At 37.1% G+C, this 27,086-nt stretch overlaps 1 protein-coding gene across 1 annotated transcript in view; it reads left to right on the forward strand.

The window, feature by feature from the left end:
* Positions 1-27,086, forward strand: part of ZEB1 (zinc finger E-box binding homeobox 1) — a 120,440-nt gene that overhangs the window by 75,187 nt on the left and 18,167 nt on the right. Inside the window, exons 2-3 of the mRNA XM_042043245.1 lie at positions 20,175-20,375; positions 25,505-25,567. Of these exons, the coding sequence (XP_041899179.1) occupies positions 20,175-20,375; positions 25,505-25,567 (264 nt within the window). The remainder of the gene's footprint in view (positions 1-20,174; positions 20,376-25,504; positions 25,568-27,086) is intronic.

The raw sequence follows: 27,086 nt of genomic DNA on the forward strand, positions 1-27,086 counted from the left end.
CACACAGTTCTGTTATGCTGTAGAATTTAAATTGCTTATGTACTGGAATATTTACTACCCTCTTTGTTGTTTCATTTCAGAATGACCTTATTTAAAAATGTATGAGGCTATTTATAATCGACTCCGTGGCAGTGATTAAAGAGGTGTGAATAATAGCTTATTGGAAGTTGACAGCTCCTTGTTTGCTAAACTGCTGTTAGAACGTTTATGCTGCTCAGTTGTACCTCATTTTTCTGAGGGGAAGCTGCATTTTGACAAGTGCACAGAACAGGTATATGTGGCTGACATTTTTATTATTTAAAGAAAACATTTTGGGTTTATTTCTTAAACTGCACAAAGTTAATTAATTGCTTACTCTGTGCCTAATGATCTGTCTATAGTGTGTTAGTAAAATAAGAGTGAACAAATCCATTTTTACTTGCAAAAATTCTTTCTGAATAGAATGAGTAGCTCCAAACGTGTTTGATCAAGCAGCCAGGCATCTGTCTTTCTGATGAGAGTAAGACTGGTCTCTGATGTTTTTGATTTGTGATTAGGATTCTAAATATCTCTAACTTCAGGAAGGCAACCGGGTAATTTTTCCATTGCTATTCAAAAATAAGAACAAAAGAAAAAAGGACCATGACTTATTTATTTGTAAATCACGTTGAAGTAATTCAGTTTTTTGTAACAGCATACATAGATACCAATGAGCTTGTAGATAAGACTGATAATCAAATAATACTCAATGTTTATCCATACAGCTGATAACACAAATAACTTACTAGCGACAGCAGAGTAAAAGCCAGAATCTCATTTGACCTAGTGGACCTGTTTTAAAGGTGAACAATAATTAAAGCCCCTCTTCTCTCTTGTGTCTTGGCTTATGCGAATAAGTAGTTTCTTGTAGGTCTGCACACCCCATGGTGACAGTATAAAACATAAAACTTTTTAGCTTATTTTGGAGAGGGTATGTCAGAATACTGCAGGGACTTCCATGTGCATTTTGAGCTTCTTGCAATCAAAAATTGTAGTAAATTTTCTCCATTACAGCATTGCCTTTTAGCAGTGACATGACCGTAACATCAGAACTGCTTATTCAAAGTGTTTAATAAATGGTGCAGAAATTCATCATTTCATATTGGCTTATTACTAAGAACATGTTACTGATCCTACTGCTCTACTGTCTAATGGTACAAGTCACAGTAGAATTACAGAAAGAATTTATAATTTTGCTAAATCCTTTAAGAATTCTTAGTAGAGTAATTGGTTCTAGCAAAATGCTGTCATACAGGATATCCCTCCGTAAGCATTAGTTCATAATTTCACAGGTTTTACCCCATAAGGCACTACAATGAGATAGTGCAGAATTAGTGTTCAGAGTGCACTGAGTTAGTGGACTACTGTAAGATCTAGATATTGTTTAAATAAATGTATTGTGTGAAATTAATCTTCATTGCTTCTGTTCTTAAGAACTAGATTAGGCTTTTTACAGAGAAGGGATGTTGTTTCTTAGGTGCATTCAAATTATGACAATATATTGTTTTCAGCTCTTCTGGTTTGCTCAGCTTCCTCAAAACTCTGCTTCAGCTGGCCAAAAATGAAAGTGAAGTTCCACTCAGGAGTTGGTGGGTCTGTAGTGTTGAGTGTTTCCATTGTAGGTAGTCAGTCAAAACGCCTGGGAATTCTCCTGGAGAAAGGAATCTGAATGTCATATGGCTTGAGTTTTCCTCAAGTATGTAGATAGAGTATATGATGAGTATGTAGCTTTGCAAAACAAACAGTTTCATTAAAAAAATACATTATTTGGAATATCAAAGCTCTAGAACTCTGCTGTATAGTTTTCTAAGTGCCTGAAATACTTTGTCTTGTGCTTGTATTGTTTATTTATGCCTTATTCTCAAAGCAATGGCCCTAAGATTGTACTTTTTCATCCAAAAACATATTACCTGAATTTGCTGTTGAGCTGAACATCATAGGATTGGCTTTAATATATACTGTCATATCTTATTTTTTTATTTCCTCAGGATTCCTAACTTTTCTGATCTCCTCTTGTATGTTTAACATCACTTTTGGGTTATTTAAAAATGCAATGCTGCTGTTCTTTCAGTACAGCAGGCATCTTACAATTCGACTATTTATCTGAAATTCTTACATTTATCTGAATTTTTTATCTTAAATTCTGCATCATCCTGGCCACCCTGATAGTCTTGTGTCTCAAAAGTCACTGTCATTGTTCAAAACTTCTAGTCACAGGGAGTTTAAATAATTTTTGTGTTAAGAAAGTTTAGTTCCTTTTGTGGTTTTCAATGTCTTTAAGTTGATATGAGTGGTATTACAACATTGTAATGTTGGAGAAGGAACCTGGAATGAAGCCAGCGTGGGGAATGTTCACATGTGTTTCTGTGCACTGTGTAGCAAGCGAAAAGTTTAATTACCCACTCCGCTCCTTCATTTTTTTCTCTTTCCTTGTGTGGCCTTGAGTTTGTTAATCAACAGACCTCATAAGCGAGCCAGATGATGTATTGTTACAGCACCTTTACAGCTGCTGCTTTCCGGAGCACAGTGATTACCTGCAGTGGCCAAAGCCTGTTGCTTCCTATTAGAGTACAGTGTTTACTAATTGATCTAAAGTTAGCTGGTAAAACAAAGTTGATTTTCGCTCTTGCGCTGAGGGTTTTTAAAGTCATGTTGTATTTAAACTGTAATGTGAAGCCTTGTGGGTCTGTTCTAAATTCTTTGCTCTTTATCTCTCTGGTTTCCTTGTCCTCCAGAAAGAACCAATATGTCATTTATGTCAGGTTGCAGAAAAATGGATGTTCTGAAGGCGAGGGTAAACTTACTGACTCATATTTTCAGGGAGAAAGACTTACTTCACCTCATGTCTGATGTTTGGCTTAAAAAAATAAAATTGTAGGATGAGATTTCATGGGTGTCTCTCAGTTTTTACCAGTCCACAACAGATGTCTCAAGTTTCTACACAGTGTCTTTAACCACAAAGGTTCATCCTAATAATTCTCTTTCTTAACGTTCACAGAGTTCAGAAAAGTTGTAGGCTTGACTTGGCATCCCTAGAGCAGTATGGATGTATGTGGCTATTACTGACATATGCAATAATATTCTCAGCTATTTCATTAGACATTTTAGCAGGCAGCTCTTCATACTGGCCATAACACCTCTAAGTATTTCCTGTGGTAAAGAAAAGTTAGGGCACAGAGTCTTTCCATACAATCCTCAACACCGTGGAAATGTGTCTTTTCCCCTCTACTGCTGTCTTTCCCAGAAGTGCTATTTCTGTCAGGCAGCCTTGCTGAGTTGTGGAGTTTTTTTTTTTAAACATCTCATCCCATCTTTCCACGTTCATTTTGGCTGTTTGTTTTTCATGAGTGAATTGATTTCTTATTTAGTGATGACTTCTCAGGAGCCTTCTGCTCACTGGCTGTGCTTGTGTTGTAATCCTCCATCCATTTCCCTGCATCTCCCTTTCTCTGATGGCATCACAGCTTCAAAAAAACCTAAATTCCCCTGAAAAACAAGTCCAGTATTGATGCAGCCCCTTCTGCGATTCTGACTGCTCTAGGAGATCATCTTCATTTCAGTTACATTTGCAGAATAAAGATGTCTCAACTGCTTTTACAAGGAACAGAAGATTAGACAGATCTTTAAAAAGGGTGTGGGTATGTTCTTGGAAAAATCATCAGGTTGGAAAATATATTTCTCTTTTTAGAAGATCCAAAAGTCAGGTCTGATCACATTTGAATTCTTCAAATTCCATGTTTTCTTGTTCTATTTCCATTAGGAAATAAAAGGTTGTAAGACTAGAGATGTTTAATATCTGAGCTATCAACAGCCAACTCTTCATTATTAAGGTCTGCAAATGGAGTAACTAGGTTAAAATATACTTTTTTATTGTTACTGCTGCTATTCCTTTTCATAGCATATCAGTGAATTGCAGTTGCACTGTTGTGACAGAGCAAATAAGATTCTAAAAATGAAAATCTGCTATAGAAATACTGTCCATAAAATTAAACTATTACATATACTAAAGTAGCTATGAGTAACACAAAGTATGCCTTTACTGTCTTCAGTAGTTCTCTGACTTGTAATTTTAATCAGATAGCTCTTAAGAAATCTCTCAGATGCTGGCTGTGAAGCAATAAAAAAAAATTCACAAGTTACTTGAAAGTTTTTCTTCCTTTTTAGAATTTCTGTCTCTTCGTAAGAGACCAGATACAGTAAGCTTGAAAATCATTTGTCTTCTAAACAAAACAGTTTTACCTGTAAACCACACACTCCCACTGAGGTTTGTAGGGATCAGCTGTTTTTATAGTAGCATTTACAAAGAAAAGTCTCTGTCTTGCAGTGACTGCCAGATGTTTCTTAGTGTGTCCTCCTCAGTACTCATCTGAACTCAGACATGTCTTAGTTGCATACCAACTGTCTTTTCAATTTGTTTACAAAAAGTTGGCAAAATTAAATTTAAGAATGCCTCTAATGCATGTCAGGTCATTTGCATGAATAAATATGGGGTTGGATACTTTCTCTTTTTTCTTTTTTTTTTTTTTAATTTCTTTTTTGGAAACTAGTCTCTCTGTTTAAGCTACCCTGTAACTGATTCTTTTGTCAGATTGTTCTTTATTGCTGTTTGTTTACCTTACATATGAACTTCAATGTCACATGAAACAGATAAGCTCTTTTAAAGTAAAGTCTCAAAATGTTTGACTTCGTCCTTGTGTAGACAGTGGGAATTTGGAGGTGTTGGACTAAACTGAATACAGTTATTCATCACCATTAACAAGTCTAGGAACACGCCTGCTGTACAGTAAATTCCAATATCATATTTAAAATCTCAGTTTTCTTTTATGGATTGATATTTTAAATGATCTTTATTTGCTTTATTTTTGAAAGTATTTATTGGTTAGGAACCTTTTACAAGCTTTACTGTGCCATGTGTTGATTCTGTGCAAACACGAGTGCATGCTTTCGTAGAAATTCAGTGTTTCATGTAGTTGCATATTGTAGAAAGTAATTATAAATGGTTAAGAAAGGTTTTAGCATTAGCTTATTAGCTACTCTTCATTCAGCTCACATTACACTCATGTTAACACTAAGTGAAGAATGTCAAAAAGCTCTTTTCTTCCTTCCACTGTTTTGTGCCAGCACTTAACTTGCCCCTCCAAATAATAATTACAGATACTATTATATAAATATAAATAATAATTATCTGCAGTCTTGCTTTTATGTTTTTTTTTTTTAAAGGTAGCAACAAGTGAATGAAAGACGAAAAGTATTTTTGCCTGTAGGTTTTGGGGATTTTTTTGTGACTGGAAAATGCAAAATAGTGTAAGGAATAATTCACTTTGGAGTTTATGAAGAAACGAAAGTGAGGCTGAATGCAGCAAAGCAGCTGAGGGAGTTTCTCCAGAGGTGTGCTGCAGAGGACAACACAATGGCTTTTTCTGGATCTCAGTCACATTACAGACCCAATTACTTTGATTCTGTTCATTAAGGAAAGCTATTTTTTTTTCTGGTTGTAAAAATGCTTTCTTGGCCATTGCTTCTTTAAGCTAGGTAAATACTTTAAGTTAGGTAAAAAATAAATAAGAATGTTGGAAGTCTGTTGCAGTGGGGATCCTGCAACACGTATATATCAAACCAGGAGTCCCGTGGAAAGGAAATATATATGGACAGACAGATTCTTGCTAGATGTTTCAGAGATGTTTATTTCTCCAGCCGCATGGCCGGAGCTCTGCCGAGGAACTGTTCCAGTCACGGGCCCAAGGGTCCTTCTGCCCGCGCAGGGAACACAAACCAACCAATGGGAACGAGGCTGAGCAGGGGCAGGGAAACCCCGTGTCTGTGCCCTCAGGGCCCCTCTGCCAGGGCTACATGGCAGGGGAGGGACCCCAACAGAAGTCCTGGTACTTGTGTCAGTTACAGCCCTTTCTTCCTGTACTGCGTTTGTTTGTGAATTCAACATCTCTCTTGAGAGAGGCAGATTATTTTCCTAAATCACTGAGCAGTATATAAATTTTCAGCAGTTGATAGGAATTTCTGTTGCGGGTAGGATTCAGAAATATGAGAATGAACTATAATCAGATGAATGTGAGGCTTAAAGACAAGGGTTGCCTTTTGGAAAGAACCCTGATGCTCAGGAAGGGAAGAGTAGGAGCCCTCCCTGGGAGTGCTGGCAGCCTCCAGGATTGTGGGAAAAGCAATGGCCTTCTTCCCCTGCTCCACTGCTCTGCCAGTCAGAAATACTGTTCCAGTGCTCAGCCACCCTCTGGGTGAGAAACCATTTCCTGGTATCCAACCCAAACCTTCCCCGACACAGCTTCATGCCATTTCATTGAGTCCCATCACTGGTCACAAGAGTGAAGAGATCAGTGCCTGTCCCTCTGCTTCCCCTCTTGAGGATGTTGAAGGTCACAATGGGGTCTCCCCTCAGTTTCCTCTTTTCCAGGCTGAACAAATCAAGTGATCTCAGGCACTCCTCATACGCCTTCCTCTCAAGGCCCTTCATTATCTTCTTCGCCCTCCTTTGGATGCTCTCTAACAGCTCAATGTCTTTTTTACATTGAGATTCCCTAAGCTGCCCCCAGCACTCGAGGAGAGGCCACCCCAGCCCAGAGAAGAATGGGAGAACCCCCTCCCTTGCCCAGCTGGTGATGCTGTACCTGATGCCCCCCATGACATGGTTGGCCCTTCTGGCTGCCAGGGCACTGCTGGCTCATGTTCAACTTGCCGTGGACCAGGACTTCCAGGTCCCTTTCTGTGGCACAGCTCTCCAGCCTCTCATTCCCCAGCTTTCTCTGCCACGTAAGTTCAGACAGAGATAATATCATGTCATCATGTTATGTCTGCTCTGAAGTTCCTGGCTTTGCAGGATATTTTCTTATTCATTAAGACTGTTTTGACAGATAGAGTATCATTCTTCAAGGCTAGCAGTGCTGTTTTCTCAGGATGTTATTTCATATTTTAAGGAAAACAGTGTGAAATAGTTTGCTAGGACATTTAATAGCTTGCTAGTTCACCTAAGTAGCTTATTTTGAGGAGTGAGTAAGGTTTTTTTTAATTAAGACTAGTGCACAATTTGGTATTTCTTTGTGTTAGAGTGCATATATGGGTGTATTTCAGCAAGAACCTCATGTATGTGTTCCTCTTCCTTCTTGCAGCACTTTCTCAATGCTGATTTGACTCTTCCTATCTCTGATGGGGAACAACTATAGTGCCAGTATCAGCGTGGCTGTGCAAATCCTGAAAGTCTGTTGTGTTCTCTTCTCATACCTTCTTTGGGAACCAGACTTCTCTTGAAGCATGTGCTAACAGTGACAGTGAAATATTGCGCTGGATAGATAGGGGTTATTCTTCAACATGGGAGCCAAAGAGCTGCTTTGTTGTCCATTTCTTGGTCAAAAAAATCTGTGTGTAAGTGCCTTTGCAGGAAGATTCAGTAGCTATATGGGAACAATTTATGTACAGATGAACAATTTGTAATCCAGATTACAGTTTTAAAGAAGTTAACCCCACCTTTGGAAGCACCTATCATAAATTACTTGATCTTCAGAGAAAGATAACCTTGTTAATGTGGAATACATTCATACTCCTTCGAAGTCAAGAGGTTAGTATGGTGAAATATGTTTATTTCCTTAATATAATAATATAATATCAGAAATACCAATTAAGTTTCATTCTGATTTGTATAAAAATAAAAAGTCTTATTTAAATGTATAAAATCCACTAACATAAAACTTCCCATTGCTATTTTAGCAATGCATCTAGTCCTCATGGAATGCATCTTTTGAAAATTAAATTATTCCTTAAGCTTTAGGCTTCCATGTACACAGGATAAATGAGGCCTTTCATAATCTCATGTAGCCACCTGTTTCAAGAGGACACCAGGGGTTGTCTATCCTTGAAATCCAGTAAAACACTGTAAATCCATTGCGGTTTTTTTGACCATCTCTTTTTTCATGCTCCTACACTGCAGTAGATTATTGGGAATGATAGCTGTTCATTATCTTGCAAAGAGAACAAGCTACACTTAGAATTTAGATGGTGCTTTATCTCCCACTTCACACAAATCATATAAATGGTCAGTGATTTAATATTTTAAAAGAATTGAAAATCAGTAATGTGAAAATCTGTAATGTAAAAATGAGTATTGCAAAAATATAGTAGACAGTTAAAAATTGGAGAGACTTGGAACTTGTCATACCACTCCCAGACAGTAATTTTCTGCTGCCAATGTTTTGGTTGATTAGCTGCGAATATAAATGCAAAAAATTATATGCATATCATATATGAATATGCATAATAAACTCATGTAAGTCGAGGTACGAAGCTATGTGTAGCAAACCAGATCATCCAAATTACATGGTAAAACTCTGTTCATCTACATTTTGATATTCTGGCATCTCTTTATAATCTTTATTTTCAAAAAAAGGGAATTAGGGATGTTTGCTATAACAATCTGTCATGATAATAACATATAATCACTACAAATTAGTTACTCTGAATCCAGAAGTCAGGACACATATTTTGAAAACTGAAACCTAGAACACCATTAAAAATGTTGTTCAGTTAATATGTGGAATTGGAGTGAAGCCAAAATGTAGCTTGTCATCTTAAAAGACAGATTTTTGAAAATAGATGACCATTGTTCATTTGACAAACTACATCTCTCTCAAGAGATAGATTTAAGAAATTACTTGGAGATTAGGAGAAAATGTTGTGAAATACAAAATGAAAATAAATTTGTACTCTCTAAATAAATTTGTTTTGATAATTTATCAATTGAGATTATATTTATGCAACATCTCCTCAAAATTGTGTCATTTATAGTTCTATTAATTTACGAATGAGTTTTTTAAGAAAAATGTCAGAGCTTCACAAGGCATGTGATGAATTTCAGTGATATGTGTACCATGTATAAAATTTTCATAATGCTGAAGACTTTTCTAGTGGCATCTTATGATAGTCATAAAATTTTTGGGACAAGAAAAAATTCCTGTCATAGGCTATTCTTGTGTATAGAATGTGCCATTGAAGTATCATCCTTCTGCTTATATTTAAGAGGATCTCAAAACTTTATAAGCCAAACTGGTATCCCTGTATTGTAGTCTTTTTATTATCCCTGAAATAAATATTTACTGTGTATAAACCTAGTAATGATGTTATATAAAATAACCAGTGTTATGAAATGTATACATTTATATAAACATGTCAATTGTGTCTTCCTGAAAAATTAACCTGGCCTAATGGTATCTGAATTGATTGAGGGATTGAGGAGCATCATGGAGTGGGTTTAGTTACAACTGATAGCTTCTACTAACCTGACTTTTTATGTACAAATGATAAAATATGGCCGTCAAGTTTTTCAGTATGGATTAAGGTAATTACCAAACTGTATTTCAGATTAAGTCTTCAATGAGGATAAATCTAAAGCAACTGTGTTAGAGTTGTGTTCAATTTATGCTGCAGTTGGGACCAGAAATAGGGTATTACACTTGTTTAGCAAGTTGGTCAGTATGAGGGAACTTGTATGTAATTTTGGTGTGTGTGGTTTATGCCTGTATATATCTTAAAATTAGTGCCTCCATCATGCTGCAGTCAAATAAGTTCCTCTTACCACATTTTCCCAAATGATTGGAACCCATTGGTACCAAGTGCCAATTAATGATGAGACAATTTTCTGTGATTCATCTTTAATTGGTGGCATTTTTCTGTGTGCAAGAGTTAATTTCTAGTGTAGTAATAAATCATCTGGTTTTAAAAATCTGTCTCTGAGAAAGTAATTAATGGCCTTATCTCCTGAATGCCTCTCTTAGCTAATTTTTTTTAATATCTGAGAAGTTTTATAAGGAAAAAAACGTCAACTGTCTGGAGCTAAGAGTATTTTGAACACAGAGCAGAGTGGTACAGTCACCAGTGGAGAGGTAATTTTTGAAGTTAAACAGACTATGTAATACATGGAAATACTTCTTCCTCTCAGCCTTTCGTCAGTTTAGTTCACTGTTTCCATTTGTTCAGTAATTGGGGGTTCTAAAAGATGAAGGTTTATCTGATTTTTATCTTATGCTTGATTTTTATGATCACGGCGCTCAGTTGTCTTGGAGGCAGTAAACCCCTGCAGCCCTCAGACTGTCCTCAGCTGTGAGGGACACATTTGGGTGTGTAGATTCATTTTTCCAGTCTTCTGAGTAAAATGATAAACTGTATAACTAATACTGGTGACACAAATGCAAACTTACCAGCAATCACATAGGACATGAGGGAAAAGTTTCTGCTTTTTTCCTCTTTGATTTAAGCAGAGAGTGACTAAAATGTTGCCACCTACCCAGAATTGGTCCTTGCAGTATATTTTTGAAAATTCAGGGATTTTTTAAAAATCACTAACATCAACATTTTCTATTTATTCCTGTGCAACTTTATGGAAAAATTATGTGTTCTTTAGAAAGTGAAAAATGGACAGAGTGCAGATTTACTCAAAAGTTCATGCCTGTGCATTACATGAGTATCCCCACCTTCCGCTTGATATTTATTTTGTCCATATGCATTCACAAATGTAAATACTTGTAAAAACTTCCATGTTGCATAGGAGAAGTTTCGTCACCTATAATGAGTGAACACTATTCTGCATTTTCTGAGGCTCCCTGAGGGACAGCATGAGAAATGGGGGAGCCCTGAGCGAGAAAAACATATGATAGTACACGGCTTCTTCCCTGATGAGTGTTTAAAGCTGCAGTGAAATTATAGAATTTTTTTTCCAGTAGATATTTTAAAAAATACATGGAGGGGATATGGTTCTTTTTTCACTGCTTCATGTTTTTATAAAAACTTCCTTAAAGTATTAAACTTCTTGTAAGTTTTTGTAAAGCTTCCTGACAGCAGCAGGTGACATGGGATTATACCGGCAGAGTTAAGTTCTCATTTGTAGAAACCTTGGCTTGTACAATGGTGATAACAGGCAAAGGGTACAGTTAATTTTCTCATACACCTTTGGCTGTCTTGTTTCTGCAGGTTGATTTCTTTCTTATGGGACAATTTTTAGTATTTTCAAACCTGTAAGCACCTTGTTGTCATACCATTTTTCAAATTATGCTGCCACTGAGAATTTTTGTATTTGCATGTAGCATTTACATCAATCCAGAGACTATAAAGAGAGAATATTTGGACAATAGTTAGCTTTTTCATTGGACGAAGGACCATCATTTGCAAATCCAATAGAGAATTTACTATTGCAAGTCCCTCTGTGTCACTGAAAGACTGAAAGACTTCATTTTGCAAAGCTATAAAGCTTCCATTTTTAACACAGAAGGGATGCAGAGTAATGAAGAGTCTCAAAGCAACATGGTGAAAATTACATTTAAGTTAATTCTCTGTAGTAGCCTCAATAAGAGAAATATTTCAAAAGCAGATTATTTTTTTATGATGATTTGGGTATTCATTTCCGAACCTAGCTGTAGGCTATCAAACCTGAAAATATGTGTGTAAGTATGTATCTGTATGTCTATATGTGTAAACACATGTTTCCTGTATTAAAGGTTATTTTTGGACCAAGGCTAAACACCTAAAATGCTTGTCTGTGTGTACTCTTTGTTTCTTCTCATCTCTGGACATTCTCATGTCAGTTCTACATAGAACTAAATTCTCATATGAGCGCTGGAGTTGATTTTTGAAGTTTCCTGCCTGTGTAAGATCTGTACATTTGTAACAAGTAGCACTAAGGCACTGTTGGTGGCAAAACTCCCACCATGTCTGCCCCACTGGGAAGCCTTGAGCTCCTCCTGCATTTCCAAATAGTACACTACCAAACTGTCCTGTTCCAATGTCATTTGCATGTAGGACTAAGTTATCTGGAACTGACCTGAGGATAAGAACCAAGGCACCCAAAAGAAAATATTATCACTGAGACTGGAATATTTGCCACATTTGCTCCAAGTATCACTTAGGTCATCTCAGAGCGTAGTGCCAGAGGTGTCGCCATTACCCATGTTCTGGGGAAATGGTCCTGACTTAGATCATCAGATTTTACTCCAGACTTTGCCATTGAGGGTCAGGGGTTTTTTTTAGTGTCAAATGCTGATTGATTTTAAAACCATGATTTAAAATTGACAAGCAGAAAAATTCTATTTACATCATTGATTTTAATATGTGTCAGGTAAGCCAAGCCAAACATCCAGTCTCCCTTTTGGTAAAGCATTTAGGGCACATTGTAGTCTGCTGTCCGCTTGCAAAGCATTTATTTTAAACTTAAAGTTTCTTTGAGTTGACCTGAAGACCAAATAATCCAGTACATGTGTATTGAGGTGATTTATATACCTTAGTGCTTATTAAGTTTCTTGAATTTAATGGGTTTTAATGTGTTGGAATATTCAATCAAAGTGTGTGTCAAGCTGCATTTGGCTAGAATTCAGTTAAGAGGTGTAAAGACATTTTGAAAGAGGTTTTTATTAGTTAAACAAAATTATCTGAAAGGTGCTTGGTACATATAAATATTTAGACTTATATTTTTCCAACTATTCATGTATTTATATAAACACTCATGGGAGATGTAAGTTTGATCCCTTCAGGCAGAGGAAGGACTGAATCCAGTTCCCCTGTTCTTGTGTGAGCGCACACACGTATGTGTATATCAACACAAGTATAAATCAACGCGAGTCAGCCTTTAATATATAAAATATAGTTCTGCTCTCCGTGGTCATAGCACATAAAATGTTCTTAAAAGCAGGATGGCTTTTCTGAAAATTGCAAGTATGTTCTTAAATTAAATTTTAAATGGATTGTTTCATAAACTAATCTCTGGCATGGTTTTTGTTCCTGAACGATTTAATTGAGACTATGATACAGTTTCCTCATACTTTGCACATAATGAGATCTCTTTGTGTACTTTTACTGAATTCAACAGGCTACCTAATGGAATGGTTTTTGCTGCCTCCACTCTCCTCTGTAATGCTGCTGGCCATCCCAGTGCTACAGGAAGTCACCCTGCTGCCTGGTGAAGGCGGTGACATGAGTGTGTAGCAGCAAATATTTTCACTAAGGGTTGCCTGTTCTTTTTTAGGAAATAATGACAGTGTTTCCAAATAGTCAAGCCAGTAGTATGGCAGGTAAAATTCTAGGTGGGTGGAAGTGAAGCAGTGTATGTTGAAGAAGGGTCCTGTGATGGGTTCTGAGCTGAGTGTTACCATTCAGGAACAACGCTTCTGGGTTTACAGATAAGGAGCCTTTAGTAATGACAGCTTAATTATTTGTGGAAGTCAGGAAAAGTCCTAGAAATATGCTTGTGCTGATAGAAAAGGGATAGAGAAGAAAACAGCGTGTTGTTATGCTGCCATTCTAATGCAAGATGCATGCTGGGTGCAGTTCTAGATTGTCACCTCCCCCCCTGCTAACACAGTGATGCAGCAGAACAGAAGGTCCAAAGAGATGCAGCAAAGACGATCAATGGAACAACTTTTGTATGAGTAACAAGCAAACAAAGACTCTTTGCGTTGTAGGGGAGGGTGGCACGATGACGTGTATAAAATCATGGACAGCATAGAGAACACAAGAGGGGACGATTTAGGGGACACCCACTGAATGTAGTGCAGAGCAGGTTCAAAATCAACAGAAGAAACTTAGTCTGCCCACAACACCGAGCTGTGAAACTGCTTGCCTCAGACTAACGTGGATGCCAAAATTTTCATGAATTCAAGAAGTAAGCAGACAAATTCACAGAAAATGAAGCTATTAGGTATGAAGACAACACAAGTCATTTAGGAATTCCAGAAGCCAGAAATCTCCAACCAGAGAATTTTAGTAGAAGCATGAGCATATGCCTTCTTTTTCCTTAAACTCTTTCTCATGTTTCTGGTTCAGATGGTTCTGTATATATTATTGGATGTCAAGTGTATGTATTAAACTGAGAAGAAAAATGTGAAAAGAACATAAAGGTCTGACTTTACTAAAGATACTGGGCAGCCTATCAGTGGAGAGTCGAAAGTATGGCATTTCGTTCAAGAGTAGTAACAAAATTAATAGTATACCCTAAAATCTAAGTATAAAATACTGAATGTTAAATGACTGGGTTTCAGACTTCACAATGTATTTTGCTTAAATATTAGACTAGAGCTAAATGATATATAGGAGCAGATTTTCAGGTGGGCTGACAGAGAGTAAATGGTTTTCAAGAGATGATTGTAGGCTGTCAGAGCAGAAATCCATGAACCGGGAATGAACTTCAAATAGCACAGGAGTTGTTCCAGTTTGTATAATCAAACCTTTCTTTCTAAGAGTATTCATGCATGAACATTAAAAAATTTTTATTTTGGAAGAGCTTTTAGAAGTAGGATTTCTAAAAGATCAGAATCTCTCACACCTGTTCTACATCTCCAGCCAGTTAAATGTTGGGATGCTGACCTCACACAACTCGGATGTATTGGTTACGTGTTTGTCATCTCAAAAAATTCAAGGGTGTTGGTGTTAACTCACAAATTCCTAAAAGTTGTGGGTTTGTGTTTTTTCAGTGGAAGTAGGTAGGATTTTTGGATTAAGTATGGAGAGGTGTACAAAAGACAGGTAGTAAGAATGCTGGACCAGATTCTACATAAAAGACAGTGACCATTGTCAGGTATTGAACAAAAGGTTGTAGCAGGTTCAAAGCAGCCTTCCAGATCCTGGTATTACATGCTAGGCATTTTGCCTTCGTTCTGTGGAAGTCTGTCCTCTTTTTAGTGAGTTCTGTCCTCTTGCCACCTGATCTCAAATTATTCTGATACATATTCTACCACATACGTTTTTATCTTGTTGAGTGACATCAACTTGATTGTGTCATTCCTTGTGCTGGGAATGTCAACTTCCATGTCAACTAAGGATTCTGAGGGCAGGTCTGGATGGGGGAGTGGTGAGCAGGTACCTGCTGACAGCTTTTTAAGGAGCTTTCCTTCAATTCCCACCCAAGTCACAATAATAATAATTGTCTTTTTGGGGACTCACCCATTATGTTATGGAAACAATGAATCCTGTAGTCTTTCATCACCACAGTATTAGTGTTCACCTTGAATTTCCTGGGTTTACTGGTTTTAAGTCAGACAACTAGCAATTTTTTCCTTTCAAATATCATGTTTGATTTGATTAGACGTATGTATCATAGTTTCCTACCTGTATTCAACCAGCAAAATAATATATATTTCCATTTTAGCTCTTTAATCACTACTTCTATCTGAGCACATTCCTTTTTTAATTAGAATTGTGCAATGTCATACATCTGCTTTGCATTTAGGACTGTAAAAATCCAGAAAGCGAAGTTCATTTTCTGCAGTTCATTTTGCAGTCATTTGTTCTTAGAGCAAGGAAAGTTTCAACTACAGATAGTCATTTATTCTTTAAGAATCAGGATACTGTATCAAGAAAGTGCTCAAGAGGAGAATAAGTAATTACCGTTTATAAGATGTAATTTTTAATTACTATTTCATAGTTATTTCAGGTGTTACATAGTAATGATATAAAAATTGGTCTTATTGAATAAATATTTAGTCTTCAGTGTCATTTATAATATGTTTGTTGAATCTTTCTATTAATCTGTGAAAGTAAAGCTGAAATTAATAATTAAACTTTAATAATGTGAAATTTTGCTGAGGTGGCATACTGTACATTGAACAGAATAGGCCCATATGTGTGTCATACATCATACATGCTTGTCTGGTGGCCTGTCTTCAGTGGTTTACAGCCATGGTTCATGATCTGTAGCTTTTACAGTTAAAGATAAGACACCCTTCAGTGGTCTGCTGCTTGTCCCCTGTGGCTGATGGCCATCCCTGGAGCTGTGGTGGCCGAGGGTGATGTAACCTCTCTAATTGTCCTTGCTTTTCGCAGAGCAATGTCTCATTGTGGAGACACTGACTGCTGTTGGTGCCAGGTTTCAGTGATCCAGGCTGAATTATTTTATTTAGCTAGTCACTACTTTTAAATGACATTAGCTAAAAGTAAATAGTACTGAAGTCTGAAATACTTGTAGCTACTTCACTGGGAAGCCGCAACTGTTCCAGGCAAGGTTTTACATGTGTTTTATTTTCAGCATGGAATATTTTGCCAAATTAGAAGCCCCTTGAAGTCATCTTTTATGTATAGTCAATTGAATTTCTTTCAGAGATTGTAAGCAGTTGTCTCTACATATTGCTTTTGTATTGAGTACACTTCAATCTTTATCCAAAAAGGTTTAATGAAATTTATTCCTCCCAACTTCACCAGCTTCTGTGGCGCCAGGCATTGAGCAAGGCTTGTGAGCTTGTTATCCTCTTCTTTCAGTGGTGACTATTCTGAGGAAACATCAAGGATGAGAGGAGAAAACACACAAAATTATGTACAGATAGTGAAGGTCTAAATTTGGCTCTAGGACTGAACTGAAGAAAGGAGAGTGGGAGGATGACTACCCTGGAACTGATTGCCAGATGCCATAGTTCCTGTGAAACATGGAGCCAAAACCTGTCTGAGCAAATGGAGGCAGCAGCTTCCTACTATCACCCATTAGTCTTGCAGGGCACCAGGAGCAAATCTGCATTGCTAAAGCTAAGATTTGCAGCCATGAAGGTATCAGTATGGTATCATGTAATGGGTTTTTGATTTTAATTTTGATTAGTTAAAAATACAGTAAATTACAGGGTTTGATTGTTCTTTTTAAACCATCATTTCCATTAAAGAATGTTAATACATTCTTTGAAATCAAACACTTGACTTTGAAAGCTGAGCATTCAAAAAAAGTTGGAAATTGTCGAAATGAAGATTGTTCAAACTGTTTTAATTTATCCCTTGCATGTATGCATAACGATAAGATCTTTAATTGTGTGATCACATAATTTTTTCACAGGAGGAATGGTGCCCCGAGAATGAATCAGGGGTGTTTATTAAAGGAAGCTGTTGCCTCCAGAACCCTTGCCTTAATTGCTGGAAAGTGTAGTAATTTAAGTAGAGGGCTGCAGGAATCAAAAGCACTCTCTCCAGGGTGTTTGAAAGCTCCACAGAAAGACTAGATTTTACTTTCTCATTTCGAAAGAGGTTTTATGTGATTCTGGGAGGTCACTTATTTGGAGGTGATCTCTATGTTTCCAGTTGCTGTGGCACACGGGCCAAGGTACCTGGGCTCTGGGCACAGCTGCATTTGGAGTGAACATAAGTGTGCTTTGAATGTGTAAAACGCAGTATAAATGCAGAGTCCTCTGAAAAGTACAGCCTGAAGTGCCCTGCACTGACGTGGCAATGCCAGGATTGCCAGAAGACTTTTCTGGGTTTTAAGCAGCTGGGTTCTAATCTGCAAAATGGAGATAGCATCACCCTACTGCAGATCAGTTAATTATATGTTTTGAAGCATTCCTGCTGAACACCATGTAAGGAAATTATATATAATATAAAATATATAATCATATCATTATACAGTATACAGTTACAATATATTGCATATAAGCATATGCAATATATTATATAATATGGAATCCCATTCTGGCTATCATCCTGTTAGGGAAGTTCTGGGAACACTGCTGGCTGACGGGAATAAGAAGAATGAGCAATCACTTTGCAGTCTAAACAATTGAGGCAGAATGCTACAAATGCTCAGTTCACTCCATAAAACTGAGCATTCCCTTCATATTTGCTATCACTGCACTAGATGAGGCAGGGATCCTGCAGAAGGAAAGCAGCATGTAATCATTTAGTTAAAGTTATCTGTAGGTATATGAGTGGTTCTGTCATTTTAAATGCTTGACTTTCTGCTGTGTTTGGTGGTGGGTTGCCTGTCCATCCCAGATGCGCTGAGGCCTTTTTGGATGCAGCTTTGGCAGATTTTTCCCCAAAGCATTTTGGGGAGAGGAAAAAAGGATGTTAGAGCCAGATTTCTTGTTTGCTTTATTGTCTTGCCTTGTTTGCAACTGATTTTTAATGGAAGAAACTGAAATCCCAAAGACCATTTGTTCCTTGTTTTTTATGAGGAAGCAGGAGTTTTTAACTTTTGCAGAGTTGGCACTTGAGTATAGTGAGGATGTATGGAAATGTTTCAAGGTGAAGAGAGCCATAATAAATAGATTATATCTGTAATATATTTGATGAGGAAGGAAGAAACATTTTTTCTCCATAAGTCTAATTCTTGAAGACAAACTGATTATGCTTATGTTTTCCATAAAACCACTCTAAATCTAATATAAGGAATGCCACTTAATTTCCTAAACTAAACAGGACATTTATTTTTAAAAAATCATGTGCTCATTATCTACACTTCAACTTATGCCTATAAATTTTGATCCCTGCTCTTAATGATCTCCTTTATGTGTGAGAAATGTAAATATGTTTCTATTTTATATTAATAATCCTCTACATCTAAGCCTCAGAGCAAAACCCAGTCAAGATAAAAGGCTAAAATTATTTTCCACTTCCTCCTGTTTTATGTCTGTTCTCACACTTTTTAAAAGTTGCATTTCTCAGGAGAATAAATTCATAAATCTCTTATGCTTTGGGGAGGGAATACATGTATGTCTTCTATGTCCCACAGTATGACACTATCACTTACAGTAGCTATTTTACTTTGTAAAATCAGCTACAGGGTATTAAGTGAATATCAATGTATCAATTGAAATGGACCAGATACTAGTTTTTAGGCAATTTGCTGTTTTAGAAGATGTCAATACCATGAGCAGTGAGTTACTACATTTTTCAAATAGCACTATTTAAAATATGGAAACATTGAATGATTGTTTTAAATTCAAAAGGCTCTTTTGTCATTCTCATGCATGTTTTAGATGAGACATTTTTCTCCTGAATTGGAAGGAAATGAGATAGTAGCCTGTCTGTTCATAATGTTAGTCACTTTTCCTGGTTACATGCATTTTTAAATGACTGAAATATCTACTTTAAAAAAAAAAAAGAGCTAACTTCAGAAGAGCAGGAGTCTGGTTTGCTATTTATCTACCTTAATAGGCAGTATTTCACATGAAAGCATCAGTCTGGCTTCTTGGGAACTAACAGTGACAGGATGCAGGTATCATAAAGTACCATGATTATGTGCCTCCCAGGTATAATTCTGATAACCACTGAAGGAGTGCTGCAGCCAAGTCTTGTTGGTTTATCAATCTGTAAATTTATTCTCTCTCTTAGACTGTATTTTGAAGCATTTTAGTAAGAAGTTCAAACTTGGCAGTGAAGGAATAATACCCATGTAAATCTGTTTCATAGTTTAACTTCAGTGTGAGTAACAAGACATTTAAACAGATTGTGAAAGTCATTTTTTATTAATGTAGTTTACTTACAGTTTCTTACATTTTAAGTTGAAATGGCTGTAACTCATCTTTTGTGCCTACAAATGAAGACTATTTTAATAATAATCTGCTCCCATGTGACAGAAACATATATTGTCATGTAATCCTTTGTCCAAAGACTCTTGCAATATGTTCTCCAGGCTAAGAAAGTAGAGTTATTACCTTTTCATGGTAACTGGGCAAATGTTACGTAAGATTCCCCATCTAAGTGATCTCTGTGATTTTTCCTTTCACATTCGTCCTGCTGAGTCTTTAATGGGTGTAATTACAAGAGCATTTTAGCTTGGATCAGGAGCACTTAAGCCATTCTGAATTAAATCTCATTATTGTTCCCGCTTGTTTCTCCATGATTCCCATAGCTGGAGCGTGGGGTGGCATTGGTTACAGGAGGAGGCGGTGGAAGCTGGGCTGGGTGAGCACACAGTGTGTGTCTGCATGCAAGGGCTGGCTCCGTGGGACCCCGGGAGTGGCTGGGCTGCTCTCTCTGAAGGGTGCTCAGCCTGGGGCCATGGGGTCTTCAGTGCCATAATAATCCTAAGTGAGACATACAGCAATGCTGGCATCCAAATTGGAGTGATCCAGCTGGAATTCTGTTGCTCCACTGCGGCTCCAGCTCGGGAGTTGTCCGCTGCCTTCCCTTGTGCAGCCTTATGCTGGGTGTGCACAATGAGAGGTGCCGTGGCTCCCAGCAGTGGTGGGAGCCCAGGAGCTGTCAGATGTCTCCTTGTGTGCTGACGTTACACCCAAGTTGCTCACAAGGCACTGCCATCCCCATGGGGCAAGAAGCACTAATAATGTGAGTCCACGGAGATGCCCTATGTGTACCACCTGGCCAGAGTACTGAAAGCTTTGGAGCTCCATGCTGTCAGTTAAGAGTATATTGATCAGTATTTTGTTTTTGTCTCTCCACAGTCACCAATTATAACAATGTGGTAGAAGCAAACTCAGATTCAGATGATGAAGATAAATTGCATATAGTGGAAGAGGAAAGTGTAACAGATGCAGCAGACTGTGATGCTAGTGTGCCAGAAGATGACTTGCCAACAGACCATATAGTATTACCAGAAAACAGTGAAAGAGAAGGGAGTACAAAGAGTTGCTGGGAAGATGAAGGTATGTTCATTTCCACTGATGATACTGTGTTGAGAAAGTTTTCTAAAATGAAGATTCAAGAGAATTTTTTTTGGTCACATTATTACTGAAATAACATGTAATATTCACAATCAAAAAAGAGGTTTTATAACGTATTTATTATACCATACTTCATGTTCTTCATTTATTATTTGAAGCAGATTCAGAGGTGGATTAATTCCATTTGCACTGTTTAACAGGAGCTTCCAGTGTGTAGATGCAGCATTCCAAAGGCTGATTAGAGACTAGTTACTTTATCTTTGTTTTTTCAAGTTTTTGCCTGACAGATCTCTGCCATAGCTCCCTGTAAGATTCAGGATTAGTTCAGCTTGGGGAGTAAGCAAGAAACAAAAAAACATGGAAAAAAGAAAATTCAGATGTTCATTTCTCTTTTTCCTTGTAAAATGCAGGCAGAAAAACTAACTTTCGATTACTAGGTTTAGAATTGGCTATGTAAGTCTTAATGAATCTTTATTTTGAAAACACTGGAAGGAGGTAAATGCTGCACATATTATGCAGCAGGTTTAGAAGCTGAAAATTTTAAGCAGACAGGAAATGGGACTTTTTTTACTGTGGAATCAGATACTGAGTTTCATAATATCGCACAGCATGCTTACTTTTGAGCCAAATTGGGATAAATGCATAAATTAGTGGAATTTATTGTGGAATTTGGCCTTAATGCCCTGAAAGATACAGAATGTTTTCCAGCATATCCCTGTTTGTATCTGAACTCCAGCCACAATTCCTAGCATCCACCTTTTAACACTGGTGGTTTAATACACGGTACATGACCTCACATCTAAATAAACGGAAAGCAGTCATATGGTCCCTAACTGCAGTCCAGCTGAGAGAGAGCAGCTGAGAGTTCAAAGAATAGCATCAGCTCAGCCTGTTTTTACATAGCTGCTATTGCCAAGGTATGCTGTGCAGGGAAATGAGTATTTTGGAGCTAAATTATTAGGTAGGTAATTTTCTTAGTTTTCCTGTAATGTCTTTGCTCTCCTGCAGGCTGTGTCTATCAGAAGTTATGGTTACATTAAAATGGGCTCTGTGTAGGCTGGAACCCTTCAAGCATAGATGTAGGAAACCTGAAAAGGGGAGGGAAGAAGAGCACTGGCTCACAGACATTTGGGCCCAAGACCTCTTGTACTGGACATTTCCTGGAGATGTACCCATCAAACAGCATCTCGGGCAACTTTCTGGGGGTTTTCAGGGCTCTAGACATGTGATTGCATCATTTTTGACTCCTTATGTCAAATGTACCATTTTTAACCTTTAACATTTTTTTTGCTAAAATTCTAAATTCTATGTAATTTTAGATTCTATTGTGGGTGTACATTTGCAATGTAGGCAATGTTTCTCTACTTTGGAGTTTGCAAATGAAGATGGAATTTCATTGGTAGCCAGACAAAAGATTAATCAATTGCCATCCAGGCTTGCTCAACAACCACAAATTTCTTCTGTAAAAATTATGTATTCTGAAGCCTCTTTTGCAGCAGTCTGGAGGGTTTTTTTAATTTTATAATTAGGGGTTTTTAAATAAATCATTTAAATTTCTGACTACACAAGAAAAGTGAAGGCTACATTAGGTTTTATGGAGCTTTGATTTGCTAGGGTAGAGTACTGTTTACTCTTTTGATAGCTTTCCTAGAAGGAAAGATATGAGCTGAAAATCATATCATCAGTCTTGGTTGCATGTTTGAAATAAGAAGAGAGAGGTACTGAATACATGATCTCTCTCATACAGGGAAAGGTACTGGGGTAGATGGTGTCCAACCATCTTCAAGATTGGTGATTATTTTTAGAAAATATATTCTACAGCAGTTTTAGTAAGTTGTGTTTCATCAGTAAAGTAGTACTCAGTAGTTCTGGGTTTATCTGAACTTGACAGAATGAGTTTTTTGCATATTTATTCTGTTCCCGAATTGCCAAGAATAGAAGCAACACACCTAACATTTCTTTATCAGATTAGTTTCCTTCCGTTTCCAGTCATTCTAACTGAAATTTCTGAAAGACCCTAGGAACAGGTGTTTTAAATATAAGGTGTGTTTCTCAAGAGGTTTAACTGAAACAGTCCTACGGGTTTAAAAAAGTGAACCACGTGTATCCTGTACAAGTTGTTGACAGTGTGCCAGCATTCATGTGTGCAATGATTCTCTAATATGATTTTTCTTTAGTTAGAAGCAAAAGCTATGCTACAATTAAAAGAAAAAAAAAAAAGCAGGAATTAAATGTACTGTATTAAAGCTCTTTAAAAAGCATTATTATGTACTGTGAGTATTTAGCAAACCTGGAGGTCTCAGGACTGGAACTAAGGTATCTTTGAAAACGATATAAATATGTTTTGTGTTTAAGCTCTTTCTGGAATTCAAAAATTCCTTTAAGTCATCAAATTTTAGGTTGAGCCTATATGCTCAAAAGTGTGTTCTGACATTTAACGTGTTGTATGGCCTCTTTTTGATCAAAAAGCAAGCAACCAGTCAATACTGCAAGCTGTAAATAGTGCTTGCTGCATGAGTATCAGAAAATTAGCCCTGAAGAATTTAAATTAGAAACTCTCTTGATGGGCTTTGGAATTTATTTCCTTCTCTGCAGATAAAGACTGCAGTGGAAATTTCAGTGAAGTTTGTCTTTCTGCCTACAGCTAAAATTTCCACTTTGCTGGTGGTTTCGATTTGATCAGTTATCTTAGCCCTGCATAGATCTTTACTGTCAGCCAATGACAGTAGTTGTCAGGCATGTTTGCTGCTAGTTAACACTGGTCCCTGTCATCTGAAAATCATCAGCATTTAACCCTGGGAAACCCCACTGTGTCTGTAAGCAGTAGCTCATAAACAGTGATGAGATGTAGAAGTTCAAGAACCTGTTTTACAACTGTCTGGTATGTCCAGCTCTAATACCAGGATGCATATTCATGACCTAGATGCTATTTGTGGAGACCTCTATTTAAGCTGTCATTTAGCAGGTAGCTTGAATTTCCTCTGGAACTCAGAGCTGTGACTTCTGCTTGGTTGAACAGTGTCTTAATATCTGTTCCCCCATCATCACATCCCATTCTGTTGCTTCCCAGCATCTGCGTTTGCTGTGGGATAACTGGACTTCTGAGGGCACGATTGCAATGTTGCCTTTTTCTTGGAACATACATAGCTATAAGGATGGATATCTACTTAATATTTTCCAAATTATTAATTATTCCTACAGCATTTCCCTGTGGAAAAGGGTTTCTCCCTGTCTTATACCCTACTTTTAGCTGTTGGGAAGAGATAGTACCAAACAGAGGTTAGGATTATTAGAATTGAGAGGGGGTTTAACTTCACTGAGATTAATCTATAATGCCATAAATTCCTTGACATTCCCTTGGGAAGCATAACTTTTATTTGTACTGAAGCCAGTGAAATTTACTGGAGTCACTATAATTTAAATTTCCAGAGTAATAACTTACTGATATACCCCCCCTCATGTAGACTCTATTTCATAATGGAGAAAAATCACAAACCCTCTTTAAAGGCAAACAGTGGGTTGGCATCATGTTTGATTTTAAGAAATTAAATTTTGGGTTTAAATTTGCATTGCATCCAGTCATCCATCTTACAGACTCTGGACAAAGTCTGGTACCATGAGCCAAGAATGTAATTAGTTCACAATCCAGAACTGACCAATAAAATACAGGCTGTTTGAGTTTGTAGGGGTTTTTGAATTGTTTTTTTTTCAGATGTCAATTGAAATTAAAGTAAGATTTAAGAGTTACAGTTTCCTTTTAAACACATTTCTTGTTTAAAGCAAGAAAAGTGTTTAAATTGTCACTATTTGCAGATACCTTGGGTATGTGGGCTTTGATCAAAGTAGGCAGAATTACCAAGCATTTCCTTTGAGGAAGCTGGTACTATTTGAGAACTTAAAAGTTCTCCTAGGATTTATCATCTTCCACATAAAGGAGAAATTGGGTTCTCTTGTAGTTAAAAATCTGGAATGTTCTGGGCTTTTGATTTGCCAAGCTGAAGGATTTTTCCTGCACTGAAGTAGAGTGAAGCAAGGTAAATAGAAGTGTAATAGTTGCCATTTCAGATCAGGGCAACTGTGTGCTCTAACCTTCAGCATCCCCTTTTTCTGCAGTGTAGGTCTGAAGCATCCAAAGTTTCCATAATGAAACTATGAAATAACGCTTTAGTTTCACATATATTAGGGTAGCATAGTACTGATAAAGAGCAAACCAAGCAACACAGCTTTCCTATGTACTTCTGTCATAAACCAGGTACTGACAGAAATATCAGCAGTGGCTTTTCCTTTGGGAACTTCTCAGTCCGTGATACCCAATGAACCAAAATAAAGAACAACTTGGCCATTTATTGATTTGAACCAACAAGCTGTAGTGAGTTAACACTTCCATGCTGCATCTTTGAAGGCTGCAGCTCAGCAGAGCTGGCAGAGCTGGGGCAGCAGGTTGTCTGTGCAGCGTTGGTTCTGCAGACTCATACCGAGTATTGGAATCGATATGTGAAGCATATCTGTAGTGCGCAGTTGTTCTGAAGGGGGAGCACTTGTTTAAAATCCTTTTTTTTGTTTAAGCAATCACAGCCTTAAGTGGTTTCCAGATGATTTGCAAGAAAGAGAACACATTAGGTTGCTGTTTGCAGACATTACCAGCAAATTATCAATCATTTCTGAAAACCGCTAATTGGAGAAAATAATGTAACTGCGTTTGTTTTATGATGTTCTGATTTCTGGAAATAATATTCCAGTGTATCAGATGGCTGCATTTGTAGATGGGGTCATCAAGCTGACTCTGGATTTGCTGGTGAAACACATTGTCCATGTCTTTACCTCCCTTCACATAATGGTCAGTGTTTAGTATTGCTTCCTTTTAAGGTTTGCTTTCCTTAAGTATGAAATACCTTTGTGGCTCAACTGATCACACACCGCTGAAATAATGTGCCATCCATATTTTTGAAAGAGCATTGTGTTTAAACGCACTCTTCTAAACAATACAGAAATGGAAAGTACTGCTGAAGAAATAACTCAAGTATATTAAGCTGGTCTGCATGTGGCTTTTGTTGTTGTTTTGTGGGGTTTTCTTAAAATGTTCATTCTTTTTGTGAAATGTGCTATTTCAGCTGGAAAAGAAAGAAAGGAAATCCTGGGGCCTGAAGCTCAAACAGATGAAATTGGATGTACAGGTATTTCTTTGTTAATCTGAGTCCCTTATACATAAAGTGCTATTGAATTTTGGTTAGGTGAGTATCATTCTGAAATCTTTGGAATTCTCCCACCTCTGTTTATAAAACTGCTTTGCTTTTCCATGCTACAGGTATTAAACTGTAAACAGTGTTTTAGCTGAGGAAAATAATCTGGGCACCTTTTGGTGGCCAGGATCCAGAGGTGTAGGTGACCAGTGACACAAAGCAGCCCTCCCTCCCTCCCTCCCCAGGACTGACCACAGAGCTCCAGCAGCACCATGTCTCCAAAGGAAATAACTGGGAGTAGCAATGATCTTGTATGTAGGTGTACCCATCAACAGGTAGTGTTTTAAACTATGAAAAAATATATAAAAATAAACTTAAGCTAATACTGTATTTTATTATCAATTCCTCTGTTTGTACTGATTACACAGAAAGCAAAATAAAATGTGTACTTCAGTTTCAGACTCAAAAACAGATGGTTTGTTATTTTTTCTAGTTCTCTGCTTGACAAAAGCTTAATATATATCACATCTAACTTTTTAAAGTTGTTTGGGGGTTTATTTAATGCCCTTACTAGATAGGTAGATAATATTAGAGTAAGCCTTATTTAAAAGCAAACCCATATCTAAACATTGATATGTTTTAAACTCTAGATTCACACATTCTTTTCAATTCCTATAAAGTCAGTTCTCTCCACATAAATGTGGAGAGCTGCATTATTCATTGCATTACACTCTACATGTGAGAGACTGCCTCATGTCATAAAAAGATTGTGTCAAATTGTAAATTGAGTATATGACTTCACACTGAGATGAATCATAAAACTTCTCTTTCCTATTAAAAATATACTCCACATTAATAGTGGAGAACATCTGTCATGATTTAGGGTGCTGCAGGCAGAGCTTCCACAGAATGTTCCACCATGGTAAAAATAAACTCTATGAACAATGTATTTAGGGAAATACTTGGTATCAAATATTTATCATACGTGCATTAAGTAAAATATTTACTTTATTATTTGCTATTTTGCAATGCAGTTGATCACTGGGTTTTTCTCTTTAAGTTTTTAACTGGAAAATATTGAAGCTTGTTAACTAGATCTGAAGCCTTTTTGGTAGCCATTTCCAACACCAGAGAGCAAGCCAGTCAGAGTTCAAGTTTGCTGCATTTTTCTGGCCAGCTTGTTATTGAGTTTAAATATCTTCTTTGTGCTAATGAACAGTTATAAATAACATTAAAAATTGTGTCTTGAAGGCAGCAAAGGTACTTTTGCAAAGACAGGAGCCAAGATGGTAAACTGACCTTCCAACTACAAGGCCTAAATCATAATTAATGTTGCATTTAAGGTTTTTTTGGAAATTGATAAGAACAGCTAAATCTGAAATGATAAAAATGCACTGAGTTAAAGAGGCAAACTGTGTTTAGTCAAGTTTTTAAATATCATTATGCTACCAGTTCTTTTAAAATGTGGCATAATCTGGCATCTTAAAGGGCTTGACCTACACTAGTATCTGTA

This window comes from Corvus kubaryi, unplaced genomic scaffold (genome assembly GCF_017639235.1).
Source record: "Corvus kubaryi isolate FWS band 111438036 unplaced genomic scaffold, C.kubaryi_AGA036_p1.0 37398, whole genome shotgun sequence".
Taxonomy (NCBI): domain Eukaryota; kingdom Metazoa; phylum Chordata; class Aves; order Passeriformes; family Corvidae; genus Corvus; species Corvus kubaryi.